This window comes from Chiloscyllium punctatum, chromosome 1, assembly GCF_047496795.1.
Source record: "Chiloscyllium punctatum isolate Juve2018m chromosome 1, sChiPun1.3, whole genome shotgun sequence".
NCBI classification, from domain to species: domain Eukaryota; kingdom Metazoa; phylum Chordata; class Chondrichthyes; order Orectolobiformes; family Hemiscylliidae; genus Chiloscyllium; species Chiloscyllium punctatum.
In genome coordinates, this window is record NC_092739.1 from 86,998,251 (window position 1) to 87,018,580 (window position 20,330).

At 39.7% G+C, this 20,330-nt stretch overlaps 1 protein-coding gene across 1 annotated transcript in view; it reads right to left on the minus strand.

The window, feature by feature from the left end:
* The window catches only part of asah1b (N-acylsphingosine amidohydrolase (acid ceramidase) 1b), a 36,808-nt gene that overhangs the window by 8,800 nt on the left and 7,678 nt on the right, over positions 1–20,330 (minus strand). Inside the window, exons 3-9 of the mRNA XM_072570362.1 lie at positions 15,741–15,787; positions 14,799–14,889; positions 12,036–12,122; positions 10,904–10,982; positions 5,227–5,301; positions 4,819–4,864; positions 2,533–2,677 (exon numbers count right to left, since the gene is read on the minus strand). Coding sequence (XP_072426463.1) covers positions 2,533–2,677; positions 4,819–4,864; positions 5,227–5,301; positions 10,904–10,982; positions 12,036–12,122; positions 14,799–14,889; positions 15,741–15,787 — 570 coding nt within the window. The remainder of the gene's footprint in view (positions 1–2,532; positions 2,678–4,818; positions 4,865–5,226; positions 5,302–10,903; positions 10,983–12,035; positions 12,123–14,798; positions 14,890–15,740; positions 15,788–20,330) is intronic.

Below are 20,330 nucleotides of genomic sequence, written 5' to 3' on the forward strand. Positions count from 1 at the left end.
GAATTTTGGTGAATTGTTACAGTGCATCTCACCTCTGAAGTTCTGCTCTTTTCAGCACGTTTGGACTAGGTATGTACAGGTTAGGAGAAGAGAGACTCTAGCAAAACCCAAACTCTGCACCAGCAATCAGGCTACTCCTTTCCAAGTGCTGCTTAATAGTCCTACTGATGACCGCTTCCAGCACTTGGCTGATGTTGGAGAGCAGACTGATGGGAATGGTAATTGGCTGGGTTGGATTTATTCTGCTTTTTGTGGAAAGGACCAGAGTAATTTTCCATTTTACAGAATTGATGCCAGTGTTGCAGGTGTAGTAAAACAGCTTGGCTTGGCTAGCCAGAATATTGTTAGGGTCCACTGTAGTATCCAGTGTCTCCAACCATTCCTTGATATCACATGAGTGAAGCGAATTAGTTGAAGACTGACCCGCATGATGCGGAAGCTCTCAGGAGGATTCATCTAAATAAATGCTACTGAAGCTGAGAGCATCCTGCAAGAAGAAGGAGACCATCCCCAACATCTGGGTGATATTCAGATTTCTACCTTAAGCCTACGCTAAAACAATTGTTCTTCACGAACTTGCAAGACATGCAAAAGTGGCCAGGCACAGGAGCCTGGATATTGTATCTGATGTCCCAGATGAAGGAACAGCTACTGGACTCAGACAGAGACAACAGGGCATCACAAGTGAAGACAAAGGATTGTTTAAAGTAAAAATGTTAACAGAGTGCTGGGAAAGCTCAGCTGGTCTGGCAGTGGAGAATTACAGAATTGAAGACAGACAGAAGCATAATGGGTTTTACACAACTTTACTTAGTTCATATTGCTAGCATCCACAGAATTTTGCTATGTTTTTGTACTTGTTTAAAGCATGGGTGCACACTGACAGTTTGCAGAGGTGAGGCATTTGATTGGCTTCAATGTAGTCTTGCCAACTGTAACCGTAACCCCTATCCCCACACACCCATTGCCAATCCTTGCTCCCCTATTAAAGGCAGCACTAAATAAAATTCAAACCAAGATTTTCTGAAGTTAAGCAGGGATAGCTGTAGCAGTACAGGAGATAGAACAACAGTGTTCTCTTGGACACGTTCACATTTAAATTTACCTGGTGCTCCTGGCAACAGGATGTTTCCCCTTCCCACCAAAAAGAGCCTGCCTCAAGAATCTAGAATCTTTCAGTGTGCCAGTATCATCTGCTTGATGGCTATTTTTATTGTTTATCAGATTAACAGCTGTCAGTATAGAAAATAAAGAGCATGAAAGCATGGGAAGGGTTAAAGCACCACTGGCGATCTGTTCCAAGGGGTCTGTGGAATGCAACACTCGTCAAAAGATCACTGTGGCAGGGTGAGATAGGAATAGTGGAATGCTGCTACACCAATTAGCAGAGTAAAGTTGGGGCTGAAAGATCAGGCTGAGATAACAACAATTTGTAAAGTCAGCCTCGCCTGCGAAATATAGTCATGGCAGGCTGGGACAGGTCGTGACAATAAATATTTAGGATATGACATTAAATATTTAATTAATAGTTAGTAGAGTCAGCCTGCTTGAGATGGTTGACAGTAAAACATCTAATCATAGAATAATATTAAGTAGGGTCTGGGATGGAAGACCATTGTTGCAGAAGTGGCAGTAAAATATCTAATATTATTCTAATATTATGATTTAAAGTAGAATGTAGGAAAAACCATAGTGGCAGAAGTAGAGAGATAATGGGAACTAACATCATTGGTTTATTGTATAGCTGGAGTGAGGTAATTCTGATTAATACAGTTGGGCATGCTGATAAAATGGTATAAAGAGCCACAGACCCAGAGGTTTGGGGCATTCAAGAATTTGCTTTCCGAGTGTCACGGTTTTTTGTTTGCAAGTAAAAAGACCTACTCCTTGAAGAACTCTCCACGTCTCCTGGCGATTCTCTACATTTTCTCCACGACATCCTCAGTAACAGCATTTGCCATTTTCAGTCCCTCATCTGTGTGTTGGCAGGGCCAGGAGAGGAGTGTCCTTGCCCATTCTGTTGTGACAGCCAGTGACTGTTTTGTATTCCCAGATCAGCTATTTCTACACATGGTTTCTTTTCGAAAAACAACAGTTTGCTAGCATGATCTGACAACCCTAAGGCCACAGGATGGCTGGTGAGTTTTAAATTATTAATTAGGAAGGGATTGTTTGGATTCTGCCATACACTGTCGTCGTCTCATCCTGCTGACAGTGGAGGATCTATATCAAAACCAGTGCTGCTGACTGGTGAGGGAGGGAAAAACAAACTCATCAGGAGGCACACACTCCCCAAAGTCCAGGGGCTAAGGTTAGCCAATGGGCAGACACATTGCTGCACAGTGATGTCTTATGTCTCACAGACAAACACGTGGACAGAAGATTCTTTTCCTTGGATGGGGGGCTGAATATTATTGACAAATGCAGCTTTACGTCTTGATCTACAAAACAGGAATTGGAGCAACACAGTTTTTAAAGCTGATAGATTAGAAGGCAAAGACAGAGGCAGTTTTGGAATTTCTAATAACTCACAGGTCTCATGCCAGTCAGCATTCCAACATATCCGGCAAAATTAGTGGATTTAAATACAGTTTTGTTGTTTCTCTGGAAATTCAGGTTAACTGTTAGAGGTCGAAGGTATTCTGGAATTTTCCAGCTCTCATTTTTGACATCCCAACTGCAGGGAGAAGACAGAAGTACGATTAAAGCAAATAATACCATTATCCCAAACACCGGCAGAGCATCGGCATCAACTAAAAACAACTCCCCAGGCCACTGAAAAATGACTTATGTTATACCTTTTATTTTGAGTCAGTATTCATATTGATTTACCCAAAGTCTATAGTGTATTAGCTGTAGAATAATAATATTCATACACAGAGTATATTCAGTCATAGGTAAGGGTTAGACAAGAACCTCACATCATGTCTGGCGTCTTTAAAGTGTTGGGAAGCTGGTTCGTGATTGCACATGGATTAGCCAGCACAATGAAACAGTTGCAAGTAGACTTTGAGGAAGCTGGTATTTAAACCTTTCAACTGCAACAGCAGACTATTCTGAGGGTAGACCACCAGGTCAGATGCTACCTCATAACCATTATGCATAATTTTAAAAATTATTCATGGGATGTTGGCGTTGCCAACTGACTAGCATTTGTTTCTGTTCCCTAAATGCTCTTAAGAGGCTGGTGAGCTACCTTCTTGAACTGTTGCAGTCCTTGTACTGTAAAAGAACCATAATACCATTAGGGTCCAGTATTTTGACCCAGCAACACAGAAGAAACTGAGATATATTTCCAAATCGGGAAAGTCAGTGATTTGAAAAGGAACTTCTAGGTGGTAGTATTCCCATGTACCTGCTGCCTTTGTCCTTTTAGATGATGGTGGTGGTCATGGGTTTGAAACGTGCTGTCTTAAGAGCCTTGGTGAATTTCTACAACACATCTTGTAGATAGTACAAATGGCTGCTAAGTATCAGTGGGAGAGAGAAGATGTTTGTGGATGTGGTGTCAGTCAAATAGGCTGCTGTGTTTTGGATGGCGTCAAGCTTCCTCATTGTTGTTGGAGCTGCACTCCTCCAGCAAGTGGAGAGTATTCCATCACATTTCTGACTTGTGCCTTACAGATAATCGACAGGCTCTGGGAATCAGGAGGTGAGTTATTCATTTAAGATTCCTAGTATCCAATCTTCTCGTGGTCACAGTACTTGTATGACTGGCCTCATTCAATTTCTGGTCAATAGTAACCACTAGGATGTTGATATTGGGGGATTCGTGTACACATACATTAATGCTGATTAGCAATAAGCTAACTTCCCACTCTCGCTCAGAGATTTTGCACCTTTATTCTTCCTAACAAAGTGCATAATCTCAGTTTTCTACATGATATTTCATCTCCTACTTCGTTGCCCATTCTCCTAGCCTCTCCAAGTCCTTCTGCAGGCTCCCTCCTTCCTCACCACAACCTGTTCCTTCATCTATTTTTGTCTCATCTGCAAATTTAGCAACAAATCCCTTAATTCCTTCATCCCCAAGATTATTAATGCATAATGTGATTAATTCTGTTCCCAACACGCCCCCTGCGGAACTCCACTCGTCAGCAGGTGCTATCCTGGAAAAACAACCAATTGCCCTCATACTGCCTTCTTCCAGTCAGCAAATCCTCTATCCATGCCAGCAACGTGCCCCTAATGCTATGGGCTCGTCTTATTTTGCAGCAGTTTATGCAGCACCTTGTCAAAGGTCTTCTGCAAATCCAAATGGATCACATCTATGGCTCTCCTTTGTCTAACTCGATTGTTATCTTCTCAAAGAATTTGAGCAGATGTACCAATGATTTCCCCTTGATAAAGCCATGCTCTGTCTGCCCTATTTTACTAAGCACTTCTAAGTACTCTAATCTAATCCTTAATATTGGATTTACTAATTTTACTAACAAACAAGGTCAGGCTAACCAGCCTATATTTTCCTGTCTTCTGTCTCCCATCCTTCTTGAACAGGGCTATTACAGTTGCCATTTTCTGTTACCTTCCCTGACTCTAGTTATTCTTGAAAAATCACCAACAATACCTCTATATTCTTAGCTATCTTCTCAGATATCTGTAGTGTAGTCCATCTGGTCCAGGTGATTTATCCACCTTCACCCGTTCAGCCTCCTCAGTACCTCCTCCTTCGTGATGGCCACTGCACTCACCTTTGCCCCCTGACTTTCAAAGGTCTGGTATGTTCCTAGTGTCTACCAACTGAAAACTGATGCAAAGATTAATCTTAAAGAGATAAAGATTTTAGTCCCTAAATAGAAAATCAACTTAGTTTCTTACCCAAGGAATAATCCAAAGTCCAGATTTCTAGCATGGTACAGTCTCCCTAAAAGTCAAAAGATAAATATGTTCAGTTCTTCTGCCACGTCAGCCTGAACAATGCAAGTAACATTAGAAACCATTGTTTCTTTCTAACCCACTCGAAAAAAAATCCACTACATGTAACAGGAACATGAAGGATATACAAATAAAGGAATTAAGTAGTTAACAGATGTTGTAACTTTGGATGATCTGATGGATGGGCAATAGGCTGTCTAATAAGCCAAACTGTGAGTAAATAAAGTAGTGAAATATTGATACACATCTTGCCATAAAGGCATGTCAAAGGATTCAGTTAATTTCTTTACCACTCCCCAATAAAATGTGACCCAACAGAAATAGCTGAGAAATCTTCAGTTGACGATATACCTGCATTATCTTCAGCTACGAGGGATGTGCACACCGTGAATACTTCATAGAAGATATTAAAGAGCATAACTTCTCCTGATAGAGGGGAAAAAAAAATGTTAGGAATAAAGGTTAAGAATAAAAGCAAATCTGTGAGCTTGACATTTCAGTTTAAACATCTTCCCAAGTTCTGCAAATTAGGTCTGCACATTTGTCAATATAAAGTTGGACTAAATTTCCTCCTCTTTTTCTTCATTTTTAAAACAAATGGTCAAGAGGGAGGAATGATACGAATGGTGAAAAATAAACATGCCCACTTTGAGCACCATGTGTCACCATCAAGTAGTCCCATATCATGATGGAAAGCAGCGTAACTTCACTATCTGTCTTCAAAACAGTCCCAACAATAGGTAAAAGCCTAACTCCAAAAGTATTCCTGTACAGTACTGTTTTCAATACCATATTTGCTTATGATGTAATCTATTGAAACGGGAAATTGAATCGGAATACAAAGGTAGACTTTCAGCTATCGGGACTGCTTCTACTACAAAATAAATTAATAATCGATTCCCAAATTCATTTCAGACAATCACACCTAAATCCAAGGATTCGAAAGCTCCAGCATAAACCTGAGTTACTTCAGTGATCTGATACCCCAGAGGAAACATTAATAACAAGATAGAATACTAATCATTCCTTTATGACACAATTATCTACTTCAATACCTTCTGTAAAGTTACTCATCTAAAAAGGATCACAATGCATGACTTGAGAGAGAGATTTCTTGTTAAGAGTTCATGAAGGTTTAACTGTAAGCAACGTTAGTTACTGTCATTTGGCCAAAACATGGTAAAAGTTTGTTAAAAACAGAAATGGTTAAAGAGTAAACCTTTACTTACAGGACCCTGGTTACAGTTGAATATACTTCAGAATATTTCATTGAATAGTTTATTAGTGATAAGATTTTCTTCAGTCAGAACATTAGGGTGCAGAGCCAGAGGATCACAACAATTATTATGGATTAGATTAGATTAGATTACTTACAGTGTGGAAACAGGCCCTTCGGCCCAACAAGTCCACACCGCCCCGCCGAAGCGTAACCCACCCATACCCCTACATCTACATCTACCCCTTACCTAACACTACGGGCAATTTAGCATGGCCAATTCACCTGACCTGCACATCTTTGGACTGTGGGAGGAAACCGGAGCACCCGGAGGAAACCCACACAGACACAGGGAGAATATGCAAACTCCACACAGTCTGAGGCGGGAACTGAACCCGAGTCTCTGGCGCTGTGAGGCAGCAGTGCTAACCACTGTGCCACCGTTTATATCCAATTTAGAAGTCTTTATAATATTTATGCTATTTCAAATTAATTTTTGTGAAACCAATACAGTTTGAAGCCAAGGCGGTTTCAGACAGAAAATTACAATTTAAGGCATGCATCATTATAATTAAGGCAGAAGTGCTGTTAATCTCATGGAATGATTCACACTTCAAACTAGAACAGCCAACGACTACAGTGGTTTATAATGGTCATCTTCACTGACAAAGACTCAAATGAGATTTGGTGACAAGAAATGACTCTGTGCAAGTAGTTGACATCTATTGTATTGAAAGAAAGAGTTTGGATCTTAAATTGTGCAAGAGTATGTCACTTCAGAGTATGTGAAATTATTTTCCCAAGAAAGCAGTAAAAGCTATGCTATTAAGTTTACTCATTAGATTTTTAAAAAGGGAGTTGCAAGTTATACTAAACAGACAGGTAAGTGGAGTTGAGACAACCAGATCAGCCATGATTTTATTCTATGTTGAAGCAGGCTAAAAAGGTTTGGATGACCTGCTCCTGCTCCCAAGTCTGACATTTATGCACATATCTAAGTTATTGAAAACCTAATGAGCTATCTAAACATTAAAAAATGGCATCTCAAATGAGAGACTTGGGCAAACATTGCAGGAGGTGTCACTTTGCAAGGTTAAAATTACAGAACTTCCAAAGAATTTGACCTGAGAGATCTGGGACAGAGATATATTTCTGGAATGGGTGTTGCAGTGTGTAGTTACAACAATGAGAAGGCGAGCAAGTAGTGAAATAGGAACAAAGGATGACTATCTAAGGGACAGTAAATGATACGAAGAGAAGGTTAAGACAAGGGCTCAGTGCAATTTATATTCCCAGATTTGAAGCTCTGCCTTCATCATGGGATGACTCAATGAGTCACTAAATTCATAAATTCATAAAGTACCAGGTAAGAAGGAAATAGAGATGGAATGAGGGGAAAGACATTGGTGAGTGCTTTCAAGATGCTATGATAGAGCCGAGACATCAATTAAAACAAGTGTAGAGAAACTAATATTGAAAATTACAAGAGAAACCTCTTTAGTAGTGGCCTGAAATTGTTTAACAAACCTCAATTCCTTATCATGTCTCACAAACTTGATTGAGTTGTTTGAGGAAGTAACAAAGAGGATTGATGAGGGCAAAATGGTAGATGTGATCTATATAGGCTTCAGTAAGGCGTTCAACAAGGTTCCCTGTGGGAGACTGATTAGCAAGTTTAGATCTCATGGAATACAGGGAGAACAGCCATTTGGATACGGAACTGGTTCAAAAGGTAGAAGATACCACTGAAGAGAGGGTGGTGGTGGAGGGCTGTTTTTCAGACTGGAAACCTGTGACCAGTGGAGTGCCACAAGGATCGGTGCTGGGTCCTCTACTTATAGTCATTTACATAAATGATTTGGATGCGAGCATAAGAGGTGCAGTTAGTAAGTTTGCAGATGACACCAAAATTGGAGGTGTAGTGGACAGCAAAGAGTGTTACCTCAGATTATAACAGGATCTTGCCCAGATGGACCAATGGGCTGAAAAGTGGCGTATGGAGTTTAATTCAGATAAATGCGAGGTGCTGCATTTTGGGAAAGCAAATCTTAGCAGGACTTCTACACTTAATGGTAAGGTCCTAGGCAGTGTTGCTGAACAAAGAGACCTTGGAGTGCAGGTTCATAGTTCCCTTGAAAGTAGAATCACAGATAGATAGGATAATGAAGGCGGCGTTTGGTATGCTTTCCTTTATTGGTCAGAGTATTGAGTACAGGAGTTGGGAGGTCATGTTGCAGCTGTACAGGATATCGATTAGGCCACTGTTGGAATATTGCGTGCAGTTCTGGTCTCCTTCCAATTGGAAAGATGTTGTGAAACTTGAAAGGATTCAGAAAAGATTCACAAGGATGTTGCCAGGGTTGGAGGATCTGAGCTACAGGGAGAGGCTGAACAGGCTGGGGCTGTTTTCCCTGGAGCGTCGGAGGCTGAGGGGTGACCTTATAGAGGTTTACAAAATTATGAGGGGCATGGATAGGGTAAATAGGCAAAGTCTTTTCCCTGGGGTCGGGGAGTCCAGAACTAGAGGGCATAGGTTTAGGGTGAGGGGAAAGATATAAAAGAGACCTAAGGGGCAACTTTTTCACACAGAGAGTGGTACATTTATGGAATGAGCTGCCAGAGGAAGTGGTGGAGGCTGGTACAATTGCAACATTTAAGAGGCATTTGGATGGGTATATGAAAAGGAAGGGTTTCGAGGGATATGGGCTGTGTGCTGGCAGGTGGGACTAGATTGGGTTGGGATATCTGGTCGGCATGGACTGGTTGAACCAAAGGGTCTGTTTCTATGCTGTACATCTCTATGACTCTAGGACTCTAAGTAAGAGACATAACAGCTGGCAGAAAAAAATACAGTGGGTCAATAATGTGAAGGCTGCCCACAACTGAACAGCATAAAATGGCCAAAAGTCCCAACATGCTTTGCAGTAACAAACTATAAAGTGTGGGAAACACTTGCTTAGTAATGCCTCAGTACATGAAACAATGACTGTGCAACATTCTTTGTTATCCTCAAGAGAAGTACATTTCACACCAATTAATTATTTCTCAAGTTTTTTTTCCTCATCATTTATAATACAAGTAGTTTTTAATTAAGATTTTAAGATCATATAGTTTCCAAATAAATTAGACTTAATACACAAAAATCACTAAATAAAAACATTAGAAATAAAGGTTTAAAAACTAATACCGCGTAATGGAGAGGGGCATCCCTATTTCTTATCAAGGACTAAGGCTAAGAGAGTTGGAATGGTGAGAAATCTCAAAGAAGCCTAAAACAGCCTTGTACGAGATAGCAGACACAGATGTCAGAGTTGAGAGATCAAAGGTTACAACTGACCACGGAGAGTTCAATTTTTCACTTACCAAAGCCCAATCAGATTACAACAACAAGCAATTACTCGTTTAGAGTCATGTACTAAAAACCCAATCACAGTTGGACAACTGTTATTAACCAATAATATACAGGAGGAGGGAGTATGTGCTGCCATGTTAAGGTAATAAGAGAAAGTATAATATGAGAATTGTTTTTCTTGAAATTAGAGCATCATTGACTTTTCTTCCGATCTGAGCCAAAGGTTAAGGGGGTAATTGAACTCTCATGTCAAGGACAGATTTGGGTAGTCATTAGACTCTCTCTGCATTGTAACTTAGTTCCCGCATCTATCAGTACAATGTCCCTGAATTCTGCTTATCTCCTGGAAGTTTATTACCCCCATAAAATTCACTCCTACAGATATAAATGAGGCAACATTAATTTGAGTCAGAAATATACAGCACAAACACAGACCCTTCAGTCCAACTCTTCTATGTTGACCAGATATCCTAAATTAATCTAGTCCCATTTGGCCCATATCCCTCCAAACCCTCCCTATTCATATACCCATTCAGATGCCTTTTAAATGTTATAATTGTACCAGCTTCCACCACTTCTTCTGGTAGTTTATTCCATACACACACTATCCTCTGCGTGAAAAAGTTGTCCCTTAGGTACCTTTTAAATCTTTCCCCTCTCACTTTAAACTTATGCCCTGCAGTTTTGGACTCACCACACCCTGGGGGAAAGACTATGTCTATTTACCCTAACAATGCCCCTCATTATTTTATAAACCTTTGAAGTCACCCTTCAGCCTTCAATGCTACAGGGAAAATAGCCTCAGTTTATTCAGCCTCTCCCTATAGTGTAAACCTTCCGACCTTGGCAACATCCTTGTAAATCTTTTCTGAACACTTTCAAGTTTGACAACATGCTTCCTACAACAGGGAGACCAGAAATGCATGCCATCAGTATTGTAGATTTTTTTTTAAAAAGGACACACTTAAGGTTGCCAATAAGTGTTTCCCCTATTATAAACTCCCCCACATAGGTTTCTGCAGGTCAGCTGTGAATTTTGCTGTTTGATTATTTTTCTTAGACAAACTCCAATGTCCTCATATACTTGAAACCAAACAGCAAAGGCAGCTGCTGTGCAAGCTTCTTTCTCCTTTTGAATCACTTTCCCTAAGTTATCTCTACCTTTGTCTGACTTCCTCCTTTTTAAAAGTGCCATTGTTCTGATTTTACTTTCTGTTCCCAGTTCCAAAACAATACAACAGCTTATTAAAAAGTCATTACTGCTCCTAGAACTTGAGGAAAATCAGCTTCAACACTGAAATTACCTCAAAAAGGAGCAGCTCTTTTAGCCAGAATTGTTCCCGCCCTCCATCTTGGATTACCCAGAATCCATTGAAGTAACAATGTTCACAGTAATAGGTACTGCATTGTGTGGTATAATCTATGTCCGATAGCATCTATTTTACAAGTATGTATCATACCTAAGGGCACTCCTGATACATCTGCAATTCCTTTTAGTTCTTCATTAAATGGTGAAGGAAGTGTGTCCACCAGTGGAGCCTGAAAGAAAAACTGCATTTAAAATTTTTTCATACATATTAAAATCTGAAAATGTAGAGGATCATTTTGGCAGATTTAATTTATGCATATGCCTTTCAAATTGAGAACTGAGGAACAATTTAACTCAACTTAAAATTAGTTTAGTGAAGAGGCATTGCAGGAATATAAATTAGTTATAGATACAATGGGAGGTAATCTAAACAGTACAACGCTAGCCGAGATTCTTACCTCATCTCAGGTCTAGCTTATAAAAGCAATGTGTTAAGATTAGACAAACAACAGACCATATGAAATACAACACCTCAAGAGTTGCTACAGGTCATGGGGTAGAGTTTCTGATTTAGGCACAATTAACAAATCTGAACAAATTACACCATAAATTTGCACACAAACTTATTTTGTTTAATAGATAGGAATTCCGTGTAACAGAATGATGAAGCAGTATTTTGAAAATTATAAAACTGCTTTGATAATATTCCTTAGTATATTTAATAGTGGTAAACTTGGCAAAGTTAGTTGAAAATAGATTATCACAAAATAATTAAGAATTTAATTCAGTTTGGATCCATCACCCATGTCACATTTATTATAAAAAAAAATGATTTCATTGGTGGATTGAGGTGCAATTCTACTCAAAACATAATTGGTGGTCTTGGAGTCAAAGCAGAATTTTAGGAAACTCATCTCTTGCAAATGAGCCCAATTAGCTCAAGTCCTAAAGGGGACGGGGGTCTGTGTCTGGCACAGTACTTCTAAACCTAGTGGAAAAAGTCACCAAAATTGGCATTGCAATGAATCCAATTCAACTTTAAAATTCCGACAGCTTTTGCAATGGTTGTGAAAATATATTGGAGGTGGGGGGGGGGGGGGGGGGGGGGAGGTGGTGGTGGTGGTGGAGAAGAGTGAAGGATGAATGGAGTAGAGTGAATTCTGAAAAATCCATTGAAAGTACAATTTCTAAGCTCAAGTAATTGGCCATTTAATTACATAACTCTCCCGTATATTCAAATACATAAACTGTGTGCTTTGGAACAATTACAAAAGAATCCTTACCAAACTTTTATCCACAATTTCAATTAATTTTCCACTTGGAAAGAAATCATTTGCCAAGTTCTTGATCACTTGGATTAAACTGGTCAGCTGAAATTAATCAGAAAAGATGCATTGTAAAGGTTACATATTGTTTGAATGAAAAAAACAAGCCAGTTTAACTACATGCAGCACCAATAGTATACATAATTCTGGTAGCCGGAAACCAAGGTTCATTTCCTGAAACAATAACGTAACTAGGAGAGATTGGGAAAGAGACTGGGAGGTGGAGGAGTGAAAGAGGCGCACAGATGCTTCTTGGGTCCAGCATTTTCAAAATGACAGTTCACTTTTTTTAAAAAGAAAGAAGTTTCAAAATTGCATTTCTATACGATTGAGAGAAACGAAGCTCACTGTTCAATAATTTCAGTCCGAGTCAAATTCTGAAGCAGTCTTTATTCATGTGGTCTTGCAAGCCAGGTGATCATTAAAGTAGGCACACCGATCAGGAGGTTACATTACAATATTTACAGTTCAATTGAATCTCTTGGTACTCCCCCTTTTACTTCATATCTGATAGTTGTATTGCTCTGTACAGTTGCTAATCTAATTGGCTTACCACCTCTGTCTGTGGCCTGTTGTTGGTGTGCAACCCGCCCCCACCTCCTTGATAGCTGGGTCTTATTAGTTTTGCTGACGCAACACTGGATCTTATTCATACTAAATCCCTATGTGCGTGACAATTGCAACGGTCATGTCAATACATCTGTATCCAGCAGTCGACCACCTCCCTTTTCAGTTAGTTATTTCTTGGTATATACTCTCATGATTCCGCCTTGCGATTTTTGCAGAAGCAACATACAATTACTTGTAACTACTTGCAAGTATATCTAGCTTAGCATCGAGATCGAGGTGTTCTTGTACATCAGTCAATGAAAGCAAGTATGCAGGTACAGCAGGTAGTGAAGAAAGCTAATAGCATGCTGGCCTTCATAACAAGAGGAAGTGAGTATAGAAGCAAAGAGGTCCTCTCGCAGCTGTACAGGGCCCTGGTGAGACCACACCTGGAGTATTGTGTGCAGTTTTGGTCTCCAAATTTGAGGAAAGACATTCTGGCTATTGAGGGAGTGCAGCATAGGTTCACGAGGTCAATTCCCGGAACGGCAGGGCTATCTTGCGCTGAAAGATTGGAGCGACTGGGCTTGTATACCCTTGAGTTTAGAAGGTTGAGAGGGGATTTGATTGAGACGTATAAGATTATTAAAAAGAATTGGACACTCTGGAGGCAGGAAGCACGTTTCCGCTGATGGGTGAGTCCCGAACCAGAGGACACAGTTTAAAATAAGGGGTAGATCACTTAGAACAGAGTTGAGGAGAAACATCTTTACCCAGAGAGTGGTGAGTGTGTGGAATGCTCTGCCCCAGAAGGCTGTGGAGGCCAAATCTCTGGATACTTTCAAGAAAGAGTTGGATAGAGTTCTTAAGGATAGTGGAATCGAGGGATATGGGGATAAGGTAGGAACAGGATACTGATTGAGGATGATCAGCCATGATCATAATGAATGGTGGTGCTGGCTCAAAGGGCAGAATGGCCTACTCCTGCACCTATTGTCTTCACGTATACACCACCCCCCCCCCCCCACCCCCCCGCCCATGATTCAGCCTTATGATTTTTGCAGAAACAACAACCTTCGCAAGGGCCTCTCACATGATCAAAGACCAATTAGTTTATACAAAATGTTAGTTATGAACTTTGATACTAATGTTCAGGTACTGGCCAATTAAATTGATCTTTCAAAAATTACAAGAAAAATAAATGTCAGTGGTTACTCTGGAATTGCACTGTGAAAAATAAATTACATTCACACAGCATTTTCCACAGGCAAATGCCTCAAAGCACTTCAGTCTATGATGCACGCTTAAAGTGTAGTTCCTACTGTAATGTAGGAAATGCTGAAGCCAATGTGGTGATAATAATCAGAAAATATTGATATGTGATATTGGTTGAGATACGTTTGGGTGAGGCACCAGAGATAACGTTCTCACCTTTCTTTGAAATAGTACCACAGACCTTTTACATCTACCCCAAGGTCTAAGTTTAACATCTCATGCATAATTTAGTATCTCAGCCTTGACTTATGTGCTTAAATTATGGAGTGATTGCAATGGAATCGGTTTGAATACAGAATCCAACACTAGTACACCTTTTGATTTGATAACAATTAAAATTAACTATAATTAAACAGGTTTCATTGTAAAAGTAATTTTAAAAATCTTAGTACCGCTGTTGCTAATATTATTACTTTAATTAATCCATGTAGTCAGCTGTTACTTAAAGTTGTTCAATCCACTCTGAACACATTTTAGTAAAATATTGTTCCTCTTTCTCATCCGTTCTTTTCTGATCAATCATTTCCTCTTTTCTCCTGCCTCCAGGAAACAGCTTCTTCAGTTGTTTGAGGGCTTTATTTCTACATAAGCTTCGATTACAAATGTTTTGCATACTTGATTATGAGGAGTCACTTTGTCTTGATGTAACACCTGAGCACAGTTTTGAATTTGGATGAAAAGGGAGAAGGCATTTGGTAGTAATGGAGGGATCCGTTTCAATACACATATCACTAATATTGGAAGAAAGGTCAGCTTTCTACTGGCAACTTTCAAACCTGGGTGTTCCTGATTTGTGTAGCACAGCTGCACTTGATGCACAAACTCAAAACTATCAGCATAAATCAATTGTGTTATGTTTTGCAATAGTAGCAACAATACAAAATGACAGCTGCATACCTCCACTTTCTTATCATTAATCAACTGGTTCCACCTTAGGCGTGGAGCCAAGTCAAGATTTATCTTGTACCAAGGAACAATGCCTTTAAACCTGTAAACATACACAGTGCCTTTTTTTTAATTACAACATCTCATTAAACAGAAAAAGGTTAATTCCATGTTACTGATACAATAATATTGTATTGATATTACAACCACTTAGGTTTTAGCAAACATACAAATGAACAAAATATATTTTTAAACATTACTATGTTTCAGTCAGTCCTTTACTTGAGAAAAAAAGGAATATGTACTGAGAAAAGGAACAAAAGTTGCTTATTCAAAATAAAGATTGTAATTCTTTAATTAGTATTCACCAAAATAGTAAATAAGCAGCAAAGTGTTTTAAAAAGGCGTAGATTTTGAATAGTGAATGTGTCAAGTACTCAAAATCAATATTTTTGATGGCCAAACAAACAGCATTTTCCGATCATGGCATCCTTTTAAAAATGTTTGATTGAATCAGTGAAGAAACTTCATTCAAAATGGGTGATTTTTCCAGCTTTCACAAACAGCTTTGTTTCAAATATAAGATACAATTCAGTGACCCAAAACCTTTGGAGAGGGGAAATTAATTTACAAATATTATTTACAAGGGCAGCTGTTGCCCATTGAAAAATTGTGGGTATATATTCCACAAATAACTTTAAGGCTCAGAACATATACAAAACAAATAGTAATCTCAAACTCTAGCTGCTGTAAGGCAGCTGTACAGAAGAGAATGTAATTTTTTGCTGCCATACCTATTGGCCTTATGTCAGAGAAAAGCAGTAAAGATTGAATACTAGTCACATCAGTAACTTACACTTTCATTGCAAGTGAAAGAAGAAGTGCACCTCAAATGGATGAGAAATTTGCTTAGTGAAAAGTTGATACAAAAATTCTGAACGGTTTTAGACTTACGTGGGCCCAGACGGTGGATATGTGCCTCTTCTACAATCTTCAGTGTACTGCATAAAGAAATAAGGTTTTTAAAATGCTCAACCTTCTTTTCATAATATATCAAAAAAGTACCTTCCATAAAACTGTTAAGGATTTTAAAAATTCACTGATTCAAGACATGTAGAAAAACAGAGGGCCAGAATAATACCTTGCTTTTATAACCTAACACAACTATGTAATTGTAATATTGTACATTTTGTAAAGGAAGTTAATCTGTCTTTAAACAAATACCTCCCAAAGTCACATGATCATTTGTGAATTTCAGTTGCCATTGGGATTTGAGTGTACTTGTCTCAGGAAGAAATCGAGACACATTTTGGAAATTATTATTTTTATTGATAACCCTGAAAGCCCTTGATAAAGTCCTTAGTTCACCTGGAGGTATAAATAGCTCTTTCTAGCTGAGCACAACCTGACAACAACAGTCCTTTCAGCTAATTGTCAAAACAGTTAATTACACCGATTGCAAGACAACAGATGGGTCTCTGTCACCTGCCTAGGTGTAAGCAAATACATAACACTGATACAGGATTTACCAGTTTTGGGAAAGCAGCAATTTTAAGTTTTGATCTGTACAAAACTGGCTACAAGCAATAATTTTGCATAGGAACCAGCCCTCTAATAGTAATTTCTCCTTGAGACTGATACAACATTGAATGTTTTCAATTGCTTTCTGTACAGGAGAATTCTACATGCTCGCCATTCTTTGGGTAAAGAAATTCCTCCTGATCTCAATCCTCTCTCATTAGGAAAGGGGGAGGTGCAATCTATTGCCATGCAAATAATAATCTACTTGTGTTTGCTATCAAAGTGGATAACCTCACATTTATCAACATGAAATTTCATGTGTCATGCGTTTGCCAACTTGCCCAAATCACACTGAAGCATTTCTGCATCCCCCTCACAGTTCACCCTCCCACCCAACAATGCAAACTTGCAGATATTAAACTTTGTTCTCTCACCTAAATCACTAATACATGTGAATAGCTGGCAACCAAGCACTAATCCCTGCAGTTTCCTAGTAGTCACTGCCTGCCACTCGGACAAAGATCCATATATTCCCACTGTCATTTTTTTCTTTTGTCTGCTAACAAGTTCTTTATCCATGTCAGTACACTAGCCCCAATCCCATGTGCTTTAATATTAACCATCTAATTATGTGGGACCTGATCAAAAGCTTTCTGAAAGTCCAAGTAAGCCACATACAACAACTCCCCCTTATAAACTACAATAGTTGCATCCTTGCAAATTTCTAGTGGATTTGTTAAGCACGATTTCCCTTTTGTAAACGCATGATGACTCTTTCTGATCCTGTTTTTCAAGTGGTCTTCTATTAAGTCTTTTATAACGGACTCTAACATTTTCTGTGCAACCTTATCAGTCCTTAACTCTAGAGATAGAATCTTTACACAAGTAACAGGCTTCCAGAAATCTTAAGACGGAAATAAAATCAGTCTTTTAAGAATCTTTCATTCTGATTTTAATTTTTATGAATGGAATTTTAGCAAATAACTCATTTTGACTTAAGTAGCCGAGCAATAGTCATAATAAACTAATCCTTTGTCTTGTTTAAATGCAAGTCTGTACTTTTGGGTACTTTCACAGTGGATATGAGAGATGGTACAGGAGCTTATACAAATTTATTCATTCTCAGATCACTCCAAAGGCATGCCTGATGTGATTTTGATGTAGCCAATACACTGGGGAGAAAATTAGGAAACAAGTGACAGAATGATTAAGCAAAAAAAAATTGAGCCCCGCTTCACTTCGAGAAATAAAGACCAGAACCTGGTGTCAGAGTGACTTCCACAGGAAGAGTCGTCTTTTGATAATTACACAGTTCTATGTTGCCATAAGCTCTCGGGACCAAACAGAGTTGCTCAGAAAACAAAAAGATTCAAAACTAACTTTAGGAAACCAGCATTTCATGCAGTTTTAGGCCTGAGTCTGCAAGGTATTTCTGCATAACACAACAGCAAGGTGCAATGGAGACAGAACTAATATAATTTCACATCAATACTACCTTAGCCCAATGACCATATCTATGCAAGAACCATCCGTTCCCAATTCTGATGTAATCTGGACGTATTTAAAAGAGGTTAGTCAAATGGACACATCCTACTCCAAAAAAGAAACCCTATGCGACAAGCTCAACATGAAAATAACTGCAAAATACTTAAAAATCAAACAGCAGTTTGAGGTTTTGCCTTGAATCTTTTACATCAATGTCTGCTACTATTAGCTAAATTGGCTAAATCTGGACTTGAAACCTCCTCATTCCAATTCTTTAATCCTTAGCTTCATTGATTCAGCCATTGAAATTCACAACACAGATTGGTGAGTATGATACCACAGAATTACTTTGGTGTAGGAGGGGGCAGTCTATTAGTCTGCACAAGCTCATCAAATGACCATTATAAACTTAGTGTTATTGGATGACCTTTTCCACATAGACATGCATGTTTACTTAAATAAATCACCCAGTATCGTCTTGAATGTCTCAATCGACCCTGCTTCCACCATGATTGCAAACAGTGCATTCCACACCCTAACTACTCATTGTGTGAAAATGCTTTTCTCATATTTCATTGTTTTTCCTGTAAATCACTGTGTCCTCCTGTGCTCGATTTATAGTCACAGCATGGAAACAATCCATGCCGACCAGACATCCCAATCTGACCTAGTCCCATTTGCCATTTGACCTATTGTTCTAGCAACTCAAGACTGGTCATCCATGAGGTACTATGAGCCATCAACAGCAGAGTTGTACTCCAGCACAGTCTGTAGCCTCACAGACCAGCATATCCTCCACTCAATCATTACAACCAAGCCAGGGGATTAACCCTGGTTTAATGGAGAGTGCATGAGGGCATGCTAGGAGCAGCACCAGGCATACCTGAAGATGAGAGGCCAACCTTATGAAGCCAAACAGGATGACATGCATGCCAAACAACATTAGCAGCAAGTGATAGGCTGAGCTAAGTGATCCCACAACCAACTGATCAGATCTAAGCTCTGCAGCCCTGCCACATCCAGTTGTGAATTGTGGTGGATGATTAAACAAGTCAATGGAAGAGGAAGCTCTGCAAATATCCCCATCCTCAATGATGGGGGAGCCCAGCATATCAGTGCAAAAGAGAAGGCTGAAGTTTTCACAGCAACCTTCAGCCAGAAGTACTAAGTGGATGATCCATCTTGGCCCCCTCCATTGGTCTCCAGCATTCCAGATCCCAGTCTTCAGCCAATTTGATTCACTCCACTATATCAGGAAAGGATGGAGGCACTAGATACTGCAAAGGTTGCGGGCCCTGACAACATTCCAGTAATCATACTGAAGACTGGTGTTCCAGAAGTTGCTGTTCCTCTAGCCAAGCTGTTTCAGTACAGTTACAACATTGGCATCCATCCAACAATGGAAAATTGCCTAGGTTTAGGACTTGTACATAAAAATCAGGCCAAATCCAACCCAGCCAATTACTGCCCCATCAGTCTACACTCAATCCTCAGTAAAGTGACGGAAGGTGTCATCAACAGTGCTATCAAGCAGCACCTGCTCAGTGACACCCAGTTTGGGTTCCACCAGGGTCACTTAGCTCCTGACCTCATTACAGCCTTGTCTTAAATATGGACAAAAGAACTAAATTCCAGAGCTGAGCCCTTGCCATCAAGGCTGCATTTGATGGAGTGTGGCATCAAGGAGCCCAAGCAAAACTGGAATCAATGGGTATCGGGAGCAAACTCATCAGTGGCTGGTGTCATACCTGATACATAGGAAGATGGTCATGGTTGTTAGAGGTCAGGGGTCAGTCATCTCAGCTCCAGGAATTCTTCAAAAGTAGACTCCTAGGCCCAACCATCTTCAGCTGCTTTATCAATGACCTTCCCGCCATCATAAGGTCAGAAGTGGGGATGTTTGCTGATGATTGCACAATGTTCAGCACCATTCACGACTCCCCAGATACCAAAGCATTCAGTGTCCAAATGCAACAACATCTGGACAATATCCAGGCTTGGGTTGACAAGTGGAAGTAATAAGTAATATTCTCACCACCCAAATGCCAGTCTTTGACAATCGCCAATAAGAGACAATCTAACCAGCCCCTCTTGACATTCAAAGGTGTTACTATCATTGAATCCCACACCCCCCACCCTATTATCAACATCCTGGAAGTTATTATTGATTAAAAACTCAACTAGACTCACCACATAAATGTAGTGGCTACCAGAGCAGGTCAGAAGTTAGGAATACTGCAACAAGCAACTCACTTCCTGACTCCCCAAAGCCTGTCCACTATCTCCAAGACAGGAGTGCGATGGAATACTCCTCACTTGCCTGCATTAGTGCAGCCCCAAAAACACATGAAGCTTGACACCATCTGAGACAAAGCAGCTTGCTTGATTGGCACTCCATCCACTCCCTCCTCCACCACCGACAGTTAGTATACACTGATGCTACTATCTACGAGATGCACTACAGAAATTCACCAAAAGGCAACACCTTCTAAACCCATGACTACTTCCATCTAGAAGGACAAGGGCAGCAGATACATG